The 20,453-nt window shown below is 48.5% G+C and overlaps 1 protein-coding gene and 1 long non-coding RNA gene across 3 annotated transcripts; one reads left to right on the top strand and one right to left on the bottom strand.

The window, feature by feature from the left end:
• The first annotated feature begins 1,037 nt into the window (after nt 1-1,037).
• Nucleotides 1,038-3,527, top strand: LOC135587903 (mannan endo-1,4-beta-mannosidase 2-like). The gene is made up of 5 exons (XM_065079759.1): nt 1,038-1,842; nt 1,997-2,194; nt 2,348-2,470; nt 2,635-2,849; nt 2,917-3,527. Exons 1-5 carry the CDS (start codon nt 1,426-1,428, stop codon nt 3,308-3,310), a joined length of 1,347 nt encoding a protein of 448 aa, XP_064935831.1. The 5' UTR covers nt 1,038-1,425; the 3' UTR covers nt 3,311-3,527.
• Nucleotides 2,853-19,726, bottom strand: LOC135587905 (uncharacterized). Of its 2 annotated transcripts, XR_010475995.1 has the most exons (3): nt 19,541-19,726; nt 16,576-16,752; nt 2,853-3,576 (listed from the first exon to the last, which is right to left on the bottom strand). It is a non-coding gene; the product is annotated as an uncharacterized LOC135587905 (long non-coding RNA). The 2 variants fall into 2 exon arrangements; XR_010475996.1 differs by lacking the exon at nt 16,576-16,752.
• Between the last annotated feature and the right edge of the window lie 727 nt (nt 19,727-20,453).

Genomic DNA, 20,453 nt, shown 5'->3' with positions numbered 1-20,453 from the left:
CACAAACGTATTTGAATAGCTGCAGCGGCCGTCTCTCCTCCGTGATAGCAGCCGACCGGGGCAGGCCAACCAGCGGCATGTATGTGGGTATGCATGATGTCGTATATTTTTCTGTCGGGATCTGAAACGGCGGTCAACCTCGCAGTTGTTTTTATCCTATTCGAGGGCGAGAAATTGTTAGCAGCCTTCGTCAGGAAAACACAGAAGAAAGACTTCGATTACAGCCGACGACGCCATGGCTGTTAGTCATTTAAAAACGAGAAAGAGACACCCAGCCGGATGACCAAATCATAAGCCATTCGGTGAGACGTCCACCGATTCGATAGAAGATGGGACAGGACAATCCTACCTCCCAACTCTACACCACCAGTTCTCTATCTTTGTGGAATTTAGAACAAGCGTCGAGACTAATATAATCCATCGCTTGCAGAGACGTACAAGCAGCCGGCATAGATAGAATAGTTCAACCGTGACTTGTTTATCGTGTGATCCCAGCTTCAGTTGATCCGGTCTAGATTTCCTCGTGATATTTGCAGCATCGGCACCAAGGAAATGATCTTTCTTCGTCCCCTTGGATCACTCACAAGCTGCTATGACTTTTGAGGCCATAAATTTGATTCAGTAAAGTTGTGTGTCAGCGGGTTGATGATTCACTTACCCAAAAAAGAGATTCAAAGTGCTTGCTCCCCATTCTCTCTCTCTCTCTCTGTGGTGAAAGGGAAATGGGATTTCATCCGTGCAGCATTAGCTGGCATATTGGCCTACAAGTTTCTTTTGGTGCAGCATTTGCATGTTCTCCTCATCTGAATCAAAGAGAGCAAATAACTATGCAAACTATTGTCGTCTCTCCCGAGACACCATGAATCTTGGCTACTGTTGTTCCCTTATTTTACTCCTTGCAAAATTTACCGGATAGGACACTAATCAGAGCTTTGTTTTGCTCGCCTTTGATACGGCATGAGAGGTACGGAACGAGTCGGGCAAGGCCATGTTGTCAACATCTCCTCGAAGGACATAGTCCAAAAGCATGTTCTTATTTGGCCATTCACCTGACCATAGGAAATTTAACCTCATTGGTTTTCTAGCATACCGAGTTGAAACCAGCAGGCCTCCTACTCCACCTTCTTCCTCCTCCTCCTCCTGCCTTCCTTTCTCTCTCGCCCCTTCCTTGTTAATGACCGCTTTTTGTTGGCCGACCTTCAGGCCCCTCTAAATTAGAGCTTCCTCTATCACCGCTGCCCGCTTACCTCAGGTTTTCTTTTGACTTCTTCGTTATGCATCCCGGTGGTGATCCTTGAGATATGTGTTCGGGTGAACCTTGATCTAGAGCATCTCAGGGGGTAGGCTTGGTGTCATGCTATCGGTTCTTCTTGGGCAGATAAATATCTTATCTGGGTGCTTCGAATTGCCCGCTTGAGGGATCACATGAACTTCGTGTGGGGCAGGAAGGGCAGCTGGAATAAGCCTCCTCCTGGATCCAGCAAGAAAACGAAACCAAGGAATGGGAAGCTCTGTCCGGCTCTTGGTTTTGTCTGCTGTATGGTATTCATGTTCATGGCATTTGGGGCCGTTAAGTTGCGCACCCAAGAACCTAGATCGAGCTTCGTCAAGAGGAATGGCACCCATTTCATGGTGGATGGAAGAGTGTTCTACGTGAATGGGTGGAACTCCTACTGGCTGATGGATCAAGCTGCGGAGGCGTCCAGCAGATCGAGGGTCACCGAGATCTTTCAAACAGGGGCAAGAATGGGGCTCACCGTCTGCAGAACTTGGGCCTTCAATGACGGTGCCGACCATGCCCTGCAGGTTTCCCTCGGCATCTTCGATGAACGGGTCTTCGAGGTACGAAACATCGATCGACGATTCCATTTCTTTTTCTTTCCTCGTTCGATTCGACAGAGCGTACGGTCTCTACGGATTCTTGTGTAGCCATTCTTCAACTAATTTAATAGGTTTGATGAGGAGAAGACGTCGACACGGTTGCTTGTGCTTGCAGGCATTGGATTGGGTCATTGTGGAAGCACAAAAGCATGGGATCAGGTTACTTCTTAGCTTGGTGAATAATCTGCAGCCCTATGGTGGGAAGACACAGTATGTTAAGTGGGCACGGGAGGAAGGATTCGGTTCGAGTTCCACAAATGACTCCTTCTTCTTCGATCCTTCCATTCGTAGTTACTTCAAGATTTATCTGAAGGTAGAAGAGGGATCTCTTCCCCTTCGTTGGGCACTTCCAACTTTCTGTCTTCCTTATCTTGGTCTGGTTTCAGCTTTACCAACACGTAGATTACGATTATGGCATCGCCAAGACAGTGTTTGACATCCATGATCCGATTTGCCTTCTTGACAGACGATATTGACGAGGAAGAACCACTTGACTGGAACCGAGTATCGAGATGATCCAACGATCTTCGCTTGGGAGTTGATGAACGAGCCGCAATGTACGTCGGATGCATCAGGTGACACTCTCCAGGTATCCGCTTATCTCATTCTAATAACAAGAACCAGAACCCAATTTATGCCAGAAATTTAGTAAAAATGAGATTAGCGAAGTAGAACTGCATGGTAATTATTCTGTTTCTGCAAATGGCTAGATGTCTAGATTCGAGTTCATCCTCTGGTTTCAAAGAAATGCAGGAATGGATTGAGGAAATGGCGGAGTACGTGAAAAGAATCGACAAGAAACACCTATTAACTGTTGGACTCGAGGGATTCTATGGACCACCAAGTCCTCCGGAGAAGACAAAAGTCAACCCCGGAAAGTCGTATGGCGAGCTGGGATCAGATTTCCTGCGCAACTCGAAAACTCCTGACATCGATTTCGCATCTGCTCATATCAACCCTGATAACTGGTATACTACTACTTCAAATTCTATGATTCATGTGTGAATGTTGATCACAGAGTATACACTTCTGTAGGTTGATGGATGCAAATTTGACTGAGAAAACAGACTACGTTTCCAAATGGGTGACATCTCACATTGAAGATGGCGAGAAAGAGCTACATAAGCCAGTCTTGTTCACAGAGTTCGGCCTCTCCGACAAGAACAAGAACTTTGACCACTCACATCGAGCGACATTCTACAAATCCATCTACGACACCATCTACGAGTCTGCGCTGAGGAATGGAGCTGGAGCAGGCACTTTCATCTGGCACTTCTTGGTGGGAGGAATGGAGAAGTACACCGACGATTTTGGGATCATCCCAGGGGAAACACCTTCCATCGATAGGCTGATAAAAGAGCAATCTTGCCGGCTGATAACACTGCAGCATGGGAAGGATTTGCCAGAGAGAAGCTCTACAGTTTGCTAAGGACTTAGTAAGATGTCTTCCCCTTCCTCTTCTTTCAACAAAATCCTTCTCGTTGGAGGACTGATGTTGGAGTTACATAGTGTCCAGAAACCGGTGCAGATACGGATTTCTCCATTATTCTTGTTTCCTCATCCTCACATTTCTTGGGCATGTCTAGCTATTTTGCTGAACATAGAACTGCATACTTGAATGGGGTTGGCGCAACCTATTCGCAGGATGCCTCAGTGTGGTTTCTTCTTTTGCCTTTTATTTCTTTCCAATGAATTCTGCAGAAAGGATCAACTTTGAGAAAAGACTGTCAACAAAAAATTGAACGTGAGAACAAATTTGATTTGAACTATTATCTAGCTGATCGGAAAAAGAAATTCCATGATTAGCACCTTTAGAAAAGTTGAGTACAGACCTGATCCAAGTACTTTTAGAGCTGGACTGAAAGCTTAATATAGTCTCCTTTATGTTTACAGTAACGACGGATGACAAAGGCAAAACTTAAGTGTGGAACAAAGATTCCAAGCATCTACAAACAAACAGTAGATGGGAAAGAAATAGAGAGCAATGCAGTTGACTTTTTTTTGGGTGGATTTTAACATATAGTGATTTTGATTCCATTCCTAAATGGAGCATCTGATACATGTGTTGTATCATATTAATTAAGATTGTTGTCACTAGCAAAACGCTACTATGGGCCACTGATTTCCAACTCCCTGTCCAGGTGAAGGATCACAAAAATAGCATCCATGATTCCTGCAATAAAAACAGACACAACAGTATATAATTTTATCTTCTGCAGTTTCTTGGTTGAACTCTATAAGAAGAGAAGCTACCAATGAAGGACAAGGTTTCGCTGCACCGACACTAAGTTTGCATGGCCAAGTTGTTCCAAATCCACATTGGAATTTCATGGTTCATTACAGGGTGCGTCATGAGTGGTGTTAGTGAAGAAAAGTACCGTGGCTGGTGAGTCAGCACGGTTAGGTCCGCGGGTCGATGTTGGGAACTTCTGGTGGAGTGAGTAGGATGATGAGGTGGCTACGCCTCTTGAGCGTCTCGGGCGAGGGTTGGACCGACAGGATCGACTGAGTCCTTCGCGAGTGGCTGGGGGTTGGCGCTCCGAGGCCTGCCGACTTGAGTGTCGCTTGTGGCGGGATGTGTCCTCTCGTCCCCGGGGTGGTTGGCAACCTTTCTTCATGGCGTGGGCACGCCCTTGGGAGAGGAGGCGCAGGCTGGTGTTGGTTGGGATTCGAACCGATGGACCACCCTCTTCTACGCACCGGATGATGACCTCGGGGTGAAGACGCCCGCCACTCGAGGGTGACCACCTCCCTGCAAAACGGCCTTCGTCGGGTGCTTCCCGACTTTGGCCCCTCCGACGAGCAAGTTAGTTCAGTTTGCCCTCTTCTATTTGTTCCCTTCTTTCTTCCCCCTGGCCGAGCATCGGACGGGGGTATTTATACCTGTGTGCGAGGGTTGGTTGCGCCTCGGTTCGGCGTGGCCGCTGACTTTCGTGGGGGCGGGGACGACTTCTCTGACAAGATGGCGTCTTTGGGGGTGCTGGAGTGGCGTCAGACGACACTGCCCCGAGAGCAGACGGCACCGCCCCGATGTCACGAACGGTCATCGCGCACCCGCAACAACTCTGTTCAACGAACCATTCGTCGCTCTCATCTGCATGTACAGTTGCTTGTAAAAATGTAAGTTCGAACATTTTTGCTTGTAAAAATGTAAGTTCGAACAAGTTGCAGCGATACAAAGCGACTGCTCACCGAACCGAGCAAAACAACCCTAAAATAGCTACGTTTTCGTGTGCCACGGGCTGTTTTCTACAGTCCGCTTCCGCTCACAAAACGTCAGCCATCTCAGCCCCTTGGAACCACCCGGGTAGCACAAGGCTGGATGGGGCTTCGGTATAGTGTCGGGCGTTGAACAATCTTTCGCAAGTTCCCACATTACCTTGACGGGAACTTATTGTCGCGCCCGACATCCAATGAGCAGCTGTTTGTGGACTTGCAGCTGTTTGTTCAACCTTCTAAAGTCCTTGTTTTCCCCCTCTCCCTCTTTTCTCTTGTGCACGCAAGGTGCTCGCTGAATTGCTTGTAAAGATTGTTCAATGCCAAGACTTGTCCATAGCTCGTTCTTCGAACTAATCAACTTTCTCTTTTTACAGGTCCTTTGGGACCTGCGAGAGGTTGCAAGTGGGCTGATCTTTGCGGACACAAATCGTAAGGGCGAAGCGCGACTTAGGCAATGCAATCTAAGTTCGCGTCTTTGCCGCAAGTGTGCCTCGTGACTTAGGCAACGCAAGCTAAGTTCGCATCATTTCCGCAAGAGTGCCTCATGCCTTAGGCAATTCCAGCTAAGGTCGTGACATTGTGGTACCAAAGCGAGCAAGCACTTCGAGCGAGCAACGAAGGAACTTCGTAATTTCGCCATGGCAAAATATCGTGGCGAATCAAGCAAGACGGGGCAAGCCGGACCCTGCCCCAAGCAGTCGCAGGTGGGCTGCATGTGCACACTCGCTCTTACGCTGTTGGAGCCGCTCAAGAGGAGCGCGACAACGAACATGATGAGCGAGAAGTTGGCTAGTCTCCGTGAGCGGAGGAGGCACAATCTAGAGCGCTAACCGGGAGAAAGAGTCACAAGGAGAGACTCACAACGGCGGAAACCCGCTTGGATATTCTTGAAGCGAGCTTGGAGGAACTCTACCATGGCCAACAAAGGCTTGTTGGGGTAGAGAGCTTGCAAGAAGAAGTGGAGTCCAGGATCGACAAGGTTGAGTCCTTAGTCGACCGATTGTCAAATGACACCAAAGACTCCGTACAACACTTGCAAGAAGTTGTGGCGGAACTCACTTCGAGGGTGACCATGCTCACAAGAGCACTAAATGCGGGAGGAAGCAACACTCGCGTTGCGCCGTCACAAAACTTGAGGGCACCTAAGCCTCATGATTATGGAGGGACCAGAGATGCCAAAGAACTCGAGGATTTTCTATTCGACATGAACAATACTTTCGAGCTACGAGGCCTGATTCTGAAGAAACCAAAGTTTTCATAGCAACCATCTATCTGAACGGAGATGCAAAACTTTGGTGGAGAACCCATTGGGAGGAGATCCAACAAGGTCGGTGTCGAGTTAACACATGGGAGGACTTGAGGCGGGAATTGAGAACTCAGTTCCTACCGAAGAATATCGAGTTCGTCGCAAGAAGGAAGTTGAGACAACTCCGCCAAAATACTTCCATCCGAGACTACGTGAAGCAATTTTCTGCGCTAATGCTGGACATCCAAGACATGTCCGAGAAGGATAAGCTGTTCAGCTTCATTGATGGTTTGAAGCCATGGGCACAACAAGAACTACATCGAAGGAATGTCACCGATTTGATCGGGGCAATTGCTGCTGCAGAAAGGCTCATCGACTTTGTTTCCTCCGAAGACCCGGGAAAAAGGAAACAATCTTCAGGCAATCGCCCTCCAAAACATTCTCAAGGGAAGGAGCTCGGGGACGAACAAAGAAAGAAGAGTTCCCACAAAGGGCCAAGCCCGAAAGGCAAGGCCTCCAAACCTGGAGGATGCTTCTTGTGCGGAGGGCCGCACATGGTGAGGGAGTGCCCACAAAAACAGGCACTCAATGCTTTAACAGAAGAAACAAGATGGGAGCCTCCGACTATGCGTCGATTACCGAGCCCTCAACAAAGTGACAGTGAAGAACAAGTATCCCATCCCGCTCATCGTGAACTTATTCGACCAGTTGGGCAAAGCCAAGTATTTCTCAAAACTCGACCTTAGGTCGGGGTAATGGCAGGTGCGCATTGCTAAAGGCGATGAAGCGAATACTACCTGTGTGACCAGGTATGGAGCGTTTGAGTTCTTGATGATGCCTTTTGGCTTAACCAACGCTCCGGCCACGTTTTGCACCCTCATGAATCAGCTATTCAAGGAGTATTTGGATAAGTTAATGGTCGTCTACTTGGACGATATCGTCGTCTACAGTCAAACGCTCGAGGAGCATATCAAGCACCTTCGAACAATTTTCAAAGTTCTCAGGGACAACACTTTGTTCGTAAAAAGGGAGAAATGCTACTTTGCCCAAACGGAGATCTTATTCTTGGGGCATCGAATCGGTGATGGCTCCATTCCGATGGACAAATCAAAAGTGCAAGCTGTTACGGAATGGCGAACTCCAAAGAAGATGCCAGAGTTGAGATCCTTCCTTGGTTTCTTCAACTACTATCGACGCTTCATAGCGGGGTATTCGAAGCGTGCAACTCTACTGATGGAGTTGTTGAAGGAGCAGCCTTGGAAGTGGTCTGACAAATGTGAAATAGCATTCCAAGATCTGAAGGCTGCTGTTCTGGAAGAACCGGTGCTCAAATTGCCGAACTATGGAGAGCCTTTTGAAGTCCATACAGATGCTTCAGACTTTGCTATTAGGGAACTACTCATGCAGGAGGGTTATCCGGTGGCCTACGAGAGCCGCAAGCTCAACGAGACCGAGCGGTGGTATCTAGTGCACGAGAAGGAGATGACAGCAGTGATCCACTGTCTACGAGTCTGGTGACACTACCTTCTCGGATCGCGATTTGTGCTGAGGACAGACAATATCGCTCTGAGCTATTTCCAAACGCAGAATAAACTTTCCCCAAAGCAAGCACGATGGTAGGACTTACTGGCTGAATTTAATATGGCAATGGAGTACAAGCCTAGAAACGCAAATGTCGTGGCCGATGTATTGAGTTGAAAAGTGGAGCGCGTGAATGCCGTACAATTGGAGGTCAGAAGTCAAGCAAGTCAGTTGCACTCCAACTTCCGTTCCAGGATCAGGGATGGACTGTATAGTGATCCCCAGGCAGTTACCCTGACGCAGCTCATCAAAGAAGGCAAGGCACGACGATTTTGGGTCCAAGAGAGACTCATTTATACAAAAGTGAATAGGGTTTATGTTCCTCGAGTGGATAATTTGAGGCGTGAACTCTTAAGAGAGTGTCATGATTCCCTTTGGGCTGGACACCCAAGTATTCACCAAACGTTGGCTCTCGTGGAGAGGGCCTTCTACTGGCCGAAGATGGGGACTGATGTGGAGGAATATGTTCGAACGTGCCTCACTTACCAACAAGACAAGGCGGAGCAGCGGAAACCGATGGGACTTTTGGAGCCGTTGCCCGTACCCGAAAGGCCGTGGGAGAGCATTTCCTTAGACTTCATATCAAGCTTACCACTAGTAGAGAGACTCGGATCGATACTCGTGATAGTCGATCGATTTTTAAAGTATGCAACTTTCATTGCTGCTCCCCTACACTGTTCAGCAGAGGAGGCGACCAAGCTGATGATGAAGGATGTGGTGAAGTATTGGGGAGTCCCGTATAATATCATCAGTGATCGAGATGCTCGGTTCCTGGGACGATTCTGGACCGAGCTATTCAAACTGTTGGGATCCAAGTTATACTTCTCCACAAGCCTCCACCCCCAGACGGATGGCCAAACCGAGAGGATAAACTCGCTCTTGGAGCAATATCTTCGGCACTACGTGGGTGCCAACCAACGAGATTGGGTGAAGCTATTGGACATTGCCCAATTCTCCTACAATTTGCAGCGGAGCTCTGCGTCCAACAAGAGCCCCTTCGAGATCCTTACAAGACAACAACCGTCAACTCCTCACACTATGGCAATCGAGTATACTGGGAGTAGTCCGTCAGCCTACCACTTCGCAAAGGAGTGGCACCGAAATGCAAATATCGCGCGGGCTTACTTAGACAAGGCGGCAAAAAGGATGAAGAAGTGGGCAGACTTGGGAAGGCAACCGCAATAGTTCAAGGTCGACGATTTGGTGTTGGTAAAGCTCTAACCAGCATCACTCTAATTCTTTAGGAACAAGGTTCACAAAGGATTGGTGAGCAAGTATGAAGGGCCCTTCCCAATTATCAGCAGGGTAGGCAACGTCTCCTACAAGTTGCAGCTGCCCGCATGGTTCAAAGTTCACAACGTTCTTCATGCCAGCAACCTAAAAGCCTACCACTCGGATCCGCAAGATGCTTCCCGAAGTGTTCGAACTCGGCTACCCCCCGCCACAGCCTCCTACGAGAAGCGAGTTGAAACCATTCTGGCGGACCGCAAGATAAAGCTACCCAATGGAGCTAAGCAAACAGAGTACTTGGTGAAGTGGCGAAAGCTTCCCCAAACAGAAGCCAGTTGGGAGCCTGAAGGCGCCCTACGACATGAAGAAGCAATCATCAACAAATATCAACAAGTGTCGACGAGGGCGTCGATAGTTTAAGTGGGGGAGAATGTCACGAACGGTCGTCGCGCACCCGCAACAACTCCGTTCAACGAACCGTTCGTCGCTCTCATCTACATGTACAGTTGCTTGGCAGCATGTTTTGTCTTGGGTTTGAGTCATTTTGCTTGTAGAAATGTAAGTTCGAACAAGTTGCAACGTTACAAAGCGATCGCTCAACGAACCGAGCAAAACAGCCCCAAAACAGCCCAAAACAACTCCGTTTTCGTGTGCCACGGGCTGTTTTTTGCAATCCGCCTCCGCTCACAAAACGTCAGCCATCTCAGCCCCTTGGAACCACCTGGGTGGCACAGGGCTGGATGGGGCTTCGGTAAAGTGTCGGGCGTTGAACAATCTTTCGCAAGTTCGCATGTTATCTTGACGGGAACTTGTTGTCGCGCCCGGCACCCGGTGAGCAGCTGTTTGTGGACTTACAGCTGTTCGTTCAACCTTCTAAAGTCATTGTTTTCCCCCTCTCCCTCTTTTCTCTTGTGCACGCAAGGTGCTCACTGAATTGCTTGTAAAGCATCCCTTTTTCGCGGGACGTCGGGACTTGTCCGTCGCTCGTTCTTAGAACTAATCAACTTTCTCTTTTTACAGGTCCTTCGGGACCTGCGAGAGGTTGCAAGTGGGCTGATCTTTGCGGACGCAAATCGCAAGGGCGAAGCGCGACTTAGGCAACGCAAGCTAAGTTCGCGTCTTTGCCGTAAGGGTGCCTCACGCCTTAGGCAATTCCAGCTAAGGCCGTGACAAGTCGGGAGCGATCTAGAGCGACCCGAGGAAGGATCGAGCTTGGGGTGCTGACGGGTTGCTAGTCGGGAGCGATCTGGAGCGACCCGGGGAAGGATCGAGCTTGGGGTGTTAACGGGTCGCTAGTCAAGAGCGATCTGGAGCGACCCGGGGAAGGATCGAGCTTGGGGTGCTGACGGGTCGCTAGTCGAGAGCGACCTGGGGAAGGATCGAGCTTGGGGTGTTGATGGGTCGCCAGTCGGGAGCAATCTGGAGCGACCCGGGGAAGGATCGAGCTTGGGTGTTGAGCCATACCTGAACACCGTCGTGCCACGTGGCGGGCCAAGCGGAGCGTCATGGGGCCTGGCGGGAGACTCCATTTTGAACGGCGCTCGACGGGGGGTCTCCGGTGATGGGATGCCTTTGGCAGGGAGTCCGAGGCGGGCGAATCTAGCGGATCCGAGGGGTTGTGACGGGTCTTAAATGCCACGACTGTTGCTCTCCTCGAGAAGCCCTAATCGTCGCTTCGTTGTGGGTCGCACCCATTTTATAACCCCCATCCAGGGCGGTTATCATCACTCTTGCGATCAGCCTGTCTTTCTGTGCCTCGGTTCCCTCCTCGCAACTCCGTCGTCTTCTTTGCTTCAATCCCTCGCCCCGGCAATCGGGCTTCTTTCCTGCGACTCCGAGGTCAGGATGTCTCCATCTCCGTCTTCGTCTTTGTCTTCGTTTTCATACCCTTCTCCTACTCCTCCCTCGCCTTCTTCCTCTCCTCCTGCAAGCTCCCGGGATGAGGTAGTGAGCGTGTCCTCGGGTAGCGCCTCTTCCGAGGCCTTGAGGGGTTTAGCCGAGCTTGAGGCCCTCAAGTCTTAGCATGATATGGACTCGGTAGTGATCGAGGACTTGTTGAGAGTGCTCTGAGATCGCTATCGCATCCCGGAGTGCTATGGCCCGCACGCCCCTTGTTCGGGGCAGCGACTGTACGACCGGTTCCCCGACAGGTTCGGGCTAACTGTGGGGGCGCTTGAAGCCGGTCTGCGATTTCCAGTGCACCCCGTCATTAGGGATTGCCTTCTCTTCTGGGGGATTTCCCCATCCTAGGTATCGCCCAACTCCTGGCGCTACCTGGTGGCTTTCATCTGGGAGTGTCGGGGGGCTGGGATTGTATCGTCCCGGTCTCTGTTTCTGACCTGCTTCCGCCTGGGGAGGGGACCAGGCAGATATTACTTGACCGCCCGCAACGGTTTCAAGATTAGCGACGCGCCCTCCAACAACAAAGGTTGGAAGAGGCGCTTCTTCTTCATCAGTTGTGATCAAGAGTGGGGCTTCAGCACCGGGTGGGCTATTCGATCCATCGATAACGCCCTCCAGTCGCTCTCTACGGGTGACACAACGATGGTGGATCATCAAAGGGGTACTTGTCCTCTTCTCGAGTAATAAAAGAGATGACCGAGGAGTGGATGGTTGGAGCAGATGGGGAAACCGCCCAAGAGTTCGTCCGAGGGGCGCTGCACCCCTCGCTGGCCAAGGACCTGTACCGCTCCGACTTGGAGGTGCTAGTAGAGCGAGCGGCCAAGTCGCTCGTCTGGGTAAGTGATGGCCTCTCCTTCTCGCCGATTCTTTCCTTTGTGGATGCTGACAATGATTCTCATGTAGAGCCTGCACTACAGGATGATGCTGATCGATCGGGTCCTTGACGCTGGGCGAGCGATTGGGCGTTAGATGGAGCTCGACGACGCCCTCCGGAAGGTGAACCTGGAGCTGCGAGCCAGGGGGGGTGCAGAGGCGGTTGTCGCAGCCGAAGAGCGCGCCACAACGTTGGAGGAGGAGGTGGCTCGTTTGAAGACCGAGCTAGAAGAAAGCCGGTCACACATCCATTCGTTGGATGACGAGCTGCTGACCCTCTCCCAGGACGTCGAGGCCGCCAAGGCATCGGCCCGGGACATGGAGGGGGCACTCGAGGAGGAGCAGCTGGGGTTGCCTAGAAGGGTCGAGGAGGCGGTCGTCGGGTACAAAGCGTCCGTCGAGTTCGAGCGTGGCCTGGTGAGGTCGGGCCGGGTCATGTATGAGTAAGGGTATCGGGTGGCCTGTGCTCGTTTCCGGGCGAAGTACCCAGACCTGGACATGGAGTTAGACCCGTGTGTTGACAACCTGACGGACCAGGACGTCGACATCCCGACGAACGTCCCCTTTGACGATGGGCCAGCGACTCCTCCCTCAAACTAGGGGGTGCACCCCCTCACCTTTTGAGTTTTGTTTTCCTTCCTCTCTTTTTTTGTCTAGTCGGGCTTGGGGCTGTGTCGCCCGACCACTATATGTACCTCCTTTATAATTGAGAAGCACTTTCATTTTAGAATTCTGGCTTGCTCTTCTCCCTGACTGTGGATGCGTGGGCTCCCACATCATTCTTGTGCTCCGACCAGCCCCCCACATCATTCCTGGCACTACAGGCACTATTGCACGTATGACATGGCGTCCTGGCGCATGGTCGGCCAATAGTACCCTTGTCGGAGGGTCTTGAAGGCCAAGGTTCGTCCCCCGACATGCTCCCCACAAATCCCCTCGTGGAGCTTGGCGAGGACGATTTTGGCCTCTTACGGCACGAGGCAGCGTAGGAGGGGTTGAGAGAAAGCCCTTCGGTACAATTTTTCACCGATGACACGGTACCAGGCTTGAGCTCGTCTTAACCGTCTCGCAGTCGCCGGGTCGTTGGGCTCCTTCCCGCCCGCTTTGTAGTGGAGGGTCTCCTCTATCCAATTCGAGGGTAGATTCGTTTCGGCGACCTCGTGAGTCGCTATTGTCGAAGCCGCCACGGACTCAGTGGCTGGGACCGACCCAGGGGTGCGAGTGGAGGCTGATCTGGCCAGCGCGTCGACCTGCTCATTCTGTCCCCGAGGTATTCTAGCAACTGAAAGGCGGTTAAAACGGTGGGCGAGCTGCTTTACCTCCGTTAGGTATGATACCATCGTTGGGCCTCGGGCTTCGCAGCTCCCATTGACGTGTCCCGTCACCAGTTGGGAGTCGTTGAAGACTTCAAGATCGTATACGTGCAACTCCAGAGCGAGGCGTAGACCATGGAGTAGCGCCTCGTACTCAGCTTCGTTGTTAGTGGCTCGGAATTGCAATTGGAGAGATCTTTCGTAGGTTTCTCATGACGAGTCTCTGAGGATAAACCCGACGCCGGCCCCCTTGGAAGTGGACGAGCCATCTACGTGCCTGCCCGCCACTAGAGCCTCGACGGCGACGTACTAGTTGGCGCGTTGGAGCATTTCGGAGATGGTGGCGGGCGGCTTCTCGATCAGTGACCAAAAGAACCTCGAAAGCTTCAGACCCATCAGAAAGGCCTGCAAGATTAGAGAAGGGTGAACATCCGAAAACCCCAAATCTTGGTGGTGAACCACGCCACAAACTGAGAGAGCGACTCGTCCTCGCGCTGGGATAGTGCAAGAGTGGCCATGGAAGGCCTAGGCCGCGCGCTGGCAAGGAAGTTTTGCTCAAATCCTTCGGCAAGCTGGTCGAAGGACGAGATTGAGGCTTGGCGTAGTCAGCTGAACCACGTTCACGCCAGCCCCCTCAGAGTGGTCGGAAATGCTCGGCACATCAGCGCATCGAAGGCGCCATAGAGGGCCATCTGGGCTCGGAATACAGAGACGTGCTCCATGGGATCAGAGCCTCCGTCATATGTTTCCAATGTCGGGAGCCTGAAGTGGAGGGGTACTGGTTTGTCCTGTACTTCCTGGGTGAAGGGGGAGCTGCTTGAGGCGCCCTCACTGGACTCACTCCGCGACTTTCGAAGCTCACGCTGGAACGCGTCCAGGCGCCGATTGACTTGGGATAGTTGGGCTCTAAGCGAGTCGTCCTCCGAGTCGGACGATATGGTGTCAGGCTCAAAATGAGGCAGCATGGCTTGGCAGGGTGCGGGTGCGTTTTGCTCGGGAGGACCCCTCGGGTCCGTCGCTCGCTCACGGGCTTCTCTGATCCCGACCTGCTCCCCATTCGGGGGTTGCCGAGCCGGGTCGGTCGGAGGCGTCGCTAGTTGCACAATTTGAGGGATGATCGGGGCGAGCGTCTGCATCATGCTCGCCATAGCCTGCACTTGCTTGGTTAGGCTAAGGAATGCCTCGGGTGTCACGGCCGAGGGCCTCGGGGCAAGCCCCAAGGGCGACAGTCCCGGGTCGTTGAACAGACGCCAGTAACGATCAGGTGTCGAAGCCGGTATCCTCCCGTTCGCAAGGGCGGGGAGGGCTTGACTTTCTGGCTCAATGGAAGGGAGGTCGGTCGGGGGTTCCCTCCCGGGGTGAGTTCCTGCCAGCTGTTCCCGCGACATGGGCCCTCCTTCTAGCGCCAAAATATTAGTGAACAAAAGTACTGTGGCTGGTGAGTTAACACGGTTAGGTCCGCGGGCCGATGTCAAGAACTTTTGGTGGAGTGAGTAGGATGATGAGGTGGCTGCGCCTCTTGAGCGTCTCAGGCGAGGGTTGGACCGGCAGGGTTGGCTGAGTCCTTCGCGAGTGGCTGGGGGTTGGCGCTCCGAAGCCTACCGACTTGAGTGTCGCTTGTGGCGGGATGTGTCCTCTCGTCCCCGGGGTGGTTGGCAACCTTTCTTCATGATGTGGGCACGCCCTTGGGAGGGGAGGCGCAGGCTGGCGTTGGTTGGGATCCGAACCGACGAACCACCCTCTTCTACGCACCGGATGATGACCTCGGGGTGAAGACGCCCGCCACTCGAGGGTGACCACCTCCCTGCAAAACGGCCTTCGTCGGGTGCTTCCCGACTTTGGCCCCTTTGACGAGCAAGTCAGTTCAGTTTGCCCTCTTCTATTTGTTCCCTTCTTTCTTCCCCCCGGCCGAGCATCGGACGGGGGTATTTATACCTGCGTGCGAGGGTTGGTTGCGCCTCGGTTCGGCGTGGCCGCTGACTTTCGTGGGGGCGGAGACGACTTCTCTGACGAGATGGCATCTTTGGGGGTGCTTGAGTGGCGTTAGACGACACTGCCCCGAGAGCAGACGGCACCGCCCCGAGCTCTCGGGGTGGTCAAGTCGCATAGTGTATTGGTACCGAACTTGATGTGGCGTGCACCCGTGGTTTTGACGGCGTGTGGCATTGCGTTGATGGCTGACGGTGTGTGATATTGCTGGTGATTCATCTAGGGCCAAAATATGCCTTATCAAATGGTAACTTATCTATGTGGAGTGGAAGACCTAAATGAAACCATTAAGCATATTTTTGTATAACTTCTTACTTGCTAAATAAAGAATCTTATTATTCTTGACATATAAGATTCCTAGAAAAAATATTCCCAAAAAGGTACAACAGACTCCAAGTTCATAATTTTGAAGAGAATTTATCTAAACATAAAGTCAATGTAAATTCTAGGAATTTAGATTATTCTTTCTAGATCTAGTAGAGCTCCTAAAGATCATCGTAGCAGTAGAGCTTGTCTGCAAATGTAAATCAATTTAGATTTTAAACGTTAACTTAGAAAAAAATAAAAAAAGAAAACTTGTTTTGATTCCTACAGTTCACATTCCATCATGATGAACAGCAGCACAATAATCATCAATATTGGATGAGTTATTAATAAGAAAACAAACATCAAGCTGTATTATAAATCTTCAGCAACCTATAGATAAAAAAGAATTAACAAAGACCAATAAAATCTGGAAGAAACAAGTTCCAAATGAAAATGAAAAAATAACAGAAACATATATTAAAAGCATCAGCAATGGGAAAATTTCACTAATACATGACTATATTGTCACTGAAGACATGTGAGAGTAATATTTTCCAGTGTAAACCTTTTAATTTTCTCAGGAAGATAGATATCTGCAAACTGCATAGGCATGCATGACTTTTCAATTGGCATTTGTCACAAGGATGTATTAGAAATACCAAAATTTTTCTGTTCAATTTGCTTATCAACAAGTTGTTTGATCATGCTAGCATTTAACATCAAAGGGGGATATCTTATTTATTTACAAGGCTAAGAGAATTAATCTTAGAAGACCTGCATGCAGCATGCAATAAATACTAGTCAGAAAGCGAGCATTCATGATTCAAGGTTAAGGCAGAATTTTGGCACTATCAGGTAACACAGTCTTGCTGATGCATCTAAAGATACCAGAAAAGGCATAAATCATAGTCAGTAGAATTTTGTAGAGATTACCAATACAGACTAACAACCGACAATCATACTGAAGCAACAGAACATATGAAAAAAAGACTAAATCATAAATCCAATGTCATACTGGAAGTTAATAAATTATACCAGTGTTGCATATGGCAGGTATGGCTGGACCTTCATTAGAGGATGTTTCCATTCCGATTTCTCACTCCCTTGTTAGATTGGAGCTGTAGGAATGTGCATCTGGGATCGTATTTGATTCTTATGATTAGGTGGCATTAGGCTGCCATTCTACTTTTTGTAAGGAGGCTTGGCCCTATGCTAGGGACACAAGAAACATTAGTTGTACTCACTTTTTTGAAGTAATATACTTTCATCTTTCTTAAAAAGAAAAAAAAAACCAGTGTCACTAGAATTTAGTAGAGATTAACAATATAGCCTAACAACCGAAAGTCTTACTGAAGCAACTGAACGTACCACAAAAAGCCTAGATTTGAAAGCTAATAAATTATACCAGTGTGTCCTATCAACTAATGATTTCCAAGAGACCAAAATCTCAAAAGAAATTCAGGAGATTCGCATGACTCCGAAGATCGTCATATGAATTTACTTGCTGTAAACATACTAGGAGGGTATAAGCTCTAAAAATTTCCATGGATTCATATCATATTTCATTGTTATTCTCATATAAGAGGCAAGACCAGATGTCCAATAAAAAATCAGGTCCTTCCAAAAATTTTCCTACAATCTCCTTTGCAATCCTCACTAGTCCATGCAAGATCAGATGATGGACTTAAAACAATATAATCGATCTATGCAGTTCACTAGCAGTCTAGCATTACCAGTATGCAGTTCATTAGTATTACCATGAAGACAAATACAGACTCTCGAATCATGTTGGAGAATATCATGCATTGCTGAACTTCATCACCAACTACTTATAGTGACTTTCAAATGCTTATAATGACCTTATAATGATACACTCTACAGATTCGGTTAATGGTTAATGAGATCAGACTTTTCCACGTATAATAACCTTCCCTCAACAAAACTGAGATCCAGTGTGACAATGCTAGCCTAAAATTGTCAGGCACCAGGGATCAGCATGCCAAAGTCGATGAAAAATGAAAAGGCTATAAAAGATAACCAGTAACCACTGTCTCGGAAGAAAAGGAATAATACAGACATGTGAAGATGTTAAAATTCTCTTTAGGTAATTTGTCTCCATAAAGGGACTTTTGAGATTTGCTTGGAGGTTTTCAAGGCCTTGAATATAAATAGAAATGCTTTCAAAACCGAAGAAATATTCTCAACTTCCAGGGCATTGGCTAATGTGCAGGAACTAAAGAGCAACACACTAACACTTCCATCCTATACTGGAGTTATCAACAAGCAGCCATCCTTAGACATCCATGGAATGTCAGCATAAGCAACAGGATGTCATTACCAAGATTCTGCAGGGTTACAGTATATCTCCTCTACTCTTATCTTGATCGCACAACAGAAATCATAGCCATCTTTCTAGGACTTCAAATTTTCAATCCGCCTATGCAATCTCCTAAAGTATTCTTTAGGGTCATGTGAAGTCCTCTTTTGAATGTCCATTAGGTCTCCCAAACCCATAATGCTAATGAAGTACCCCACATTGCTATTAAAATGACGAGTGACAATGCTCCAAATTAACAAGCGAGTAAGACTATAATCTAAGGATATAAACTGATAAGAATGTAATCGATTAACATACGTGCACAGAGTATCGAAATGCTTCATGTCAAAGTTACATCACCAAAATAGAACTCAAACAAAGTTTCTCGGTTGATATAAGAGAAAAAAAAAAAAAAAGGTGAGGTGGGAGATCTCAAAAAGATGCTTATTTTCAGATGAACTTTCTCGGTGCATTTTGGTGCGATTGAGGGAATCAAGGGAACAAACTGAGGAATGGGAAACCAGTTTCCAAATCCATGTATGGAACGATTAGAATTGATATCTCATGTCATTCGGAGTCTAGCTCCGGTTCTTCAGCATCAGCAATCATAAAATGCTTGACATTAGCAAAGTACCAAATTGGAAAAGCCAAAGTGTGATGCTACTGATCATGAAGAGTTTAGAAAGGAACAGAGTTTGTCGCATAGAATTCACAGACCAATCAGAAAAGCAAATAATAAGTCTTGTCAAAAGTGAGTTGTCAGCACAACCGGTCAGGACTATGCATTAATTGACAACTTTTTTTTATGGTCATTTGAACATTTTGTCCATATCCTTGGATTTATTAAGATGGAACTGTTCCTATGTCCTTTGATTCCCGGAAAAGCTTGCTCCAACAGCGAGAAGAAAACGACATGCAAACATATACATAAAATTCCACAGTAAGTACATAAAAGATGTTTCAATCCAAAAATTGAGATAGTTACTCCAGCCTAAAAAGGGAACCACTGTAACTTCTATTTCCCTGTAGGTGATAATGAAGTCCAACAAGCCAACTTATTTCGTTTGTACTGAGATTCATACACCTTTCTTGTCGACAATGGCCTGTGACATCTTTTGTCAACATGCTTCCTTGTCACCTTCTCACAACTTCCAGCCAAAATCATCACAGGCTAAATTTACTCCGCCATATTTACAGACGCGTTTTAGTGTTCTTCCGACGGTTGTCTTCATCATTTTGTTCGAAATTTCAGGATTCCTATTTCGTGTGCTTAATTTTGTACTTATTCTAAGCATCATCTTTCAAAAATTGCTAATCATCACCACATTATTCTCATCTTTGAAGCTTCTAGAGAGAGAACATTCGAGTAAAAACATGCAGCAAGCTTTTACTTCGTGGTTTATTTCCATCGAACTAGCACTATTCTGCAATCAGCACAATCTCTATTCCAATCTCGCGGTCCTTGGAACACCGACATTGGCGGTGTACAAACTCAACGGCCAAAAGAGGAACCCTTTTGTTCGCTCCCTCCTCAAAAATTAATGAACCAAAAAGAATTAACAACTATAGCTTTCTTGCACTAGAATCAGCGAAGAAACAAGCAAAGCATGATAAAATCGAATCTTTCGCCGATAACAATAAAGACGAGAATACAAAAGGAAACCCAAGGCTGGAATCGCGCACCAAAGCGAAGACGCCGCTCTCTCCATCGGAATCGGAACACTAAACGAAGCAACCGAGGGCGAACTCGTGGCTCGTCCTGCTCAAGTGTGATCGCGTCGTTGGCGGCCGTCGAGGGATCGAACCCCGACCCCCGACCCCCGGCCATCAGGGGGGCACAGTTAGGGCTGGCTAAAACCCACCGAGATGGGAACGGTACACTGGGAGCGTAACACTCCGCTAAATCCCCAAAGAACGAAAAAGATATATTCGACCGTTATATTACGTCCCGACATATAGAAACCAAAACAAAACAAAACATTGTTTCCGTCTCATATTCCGTTTTTTGTTTTTTGTTTCTGAATACAATTTAAATGCTGAAGACATCCATCCCAGCATGTTTTATGCACAGGTTTACAACAAAAAATCTCTTACGCCAAAAAAAGGAGAAAAAAATATGTATACAAACTTCCATTTCATTTAGATAAAAATAAAAACCTAACACTGTTTCCATTTCATTTTCCAGTTTGCGTTTTTTGTTTCCGAATACAACTTGAAATACACAAAACATCGTTCCTACAACATTTCGTTTCCGACACACGCGCACACAAACAAAAAAGAGGGAGAAAACAGTTTTCTGGTCATTTGAGCATTGCATTCTTTCCTTGAGCGTCTCGGTGGCTGCTGCAACGTGGAAGCAGCACGAGTCGGAAGAACTCGAAGGGTAGCTTCATCCCTGTCCTTTCTGCTACTGAAGCAAGAGGTTTGTACTGCAGCTTTTGGCTGCCACCACACGTCAAAGCTGATCGTGTCTCGCGAAAACTATTGCATTCGTGACTGAGGAGCGCACTGTGAAGCAGTCAAGATGGTTAGGTGCCTGCAGGAACAAATGAGTACGCTACTTTTAAGGAGGAAGTGAAAGCTTCTTCCTGTTCTC

The sequence above is a fragment of the Musa acuminata genome, chromosome BXJ1-8 (genome assembly GCF_036884655.1).
Source record: "Musa acuminata AAA Group cultivar baxijiao chromosome BXJ1-8, Cavendish_Baxijiao_AAA, whole genome shotgun sequence".
Classification (NCBI taxonomy): Eukaryota; Viridiplantae; Streptophyta; class Magnoliopsida; order Zingiberales; family Musaceae; genus Musa; species Musa acuminata.
This window is presented reverse-complemented; position numbering and strand designations above follow the sequence as displayed.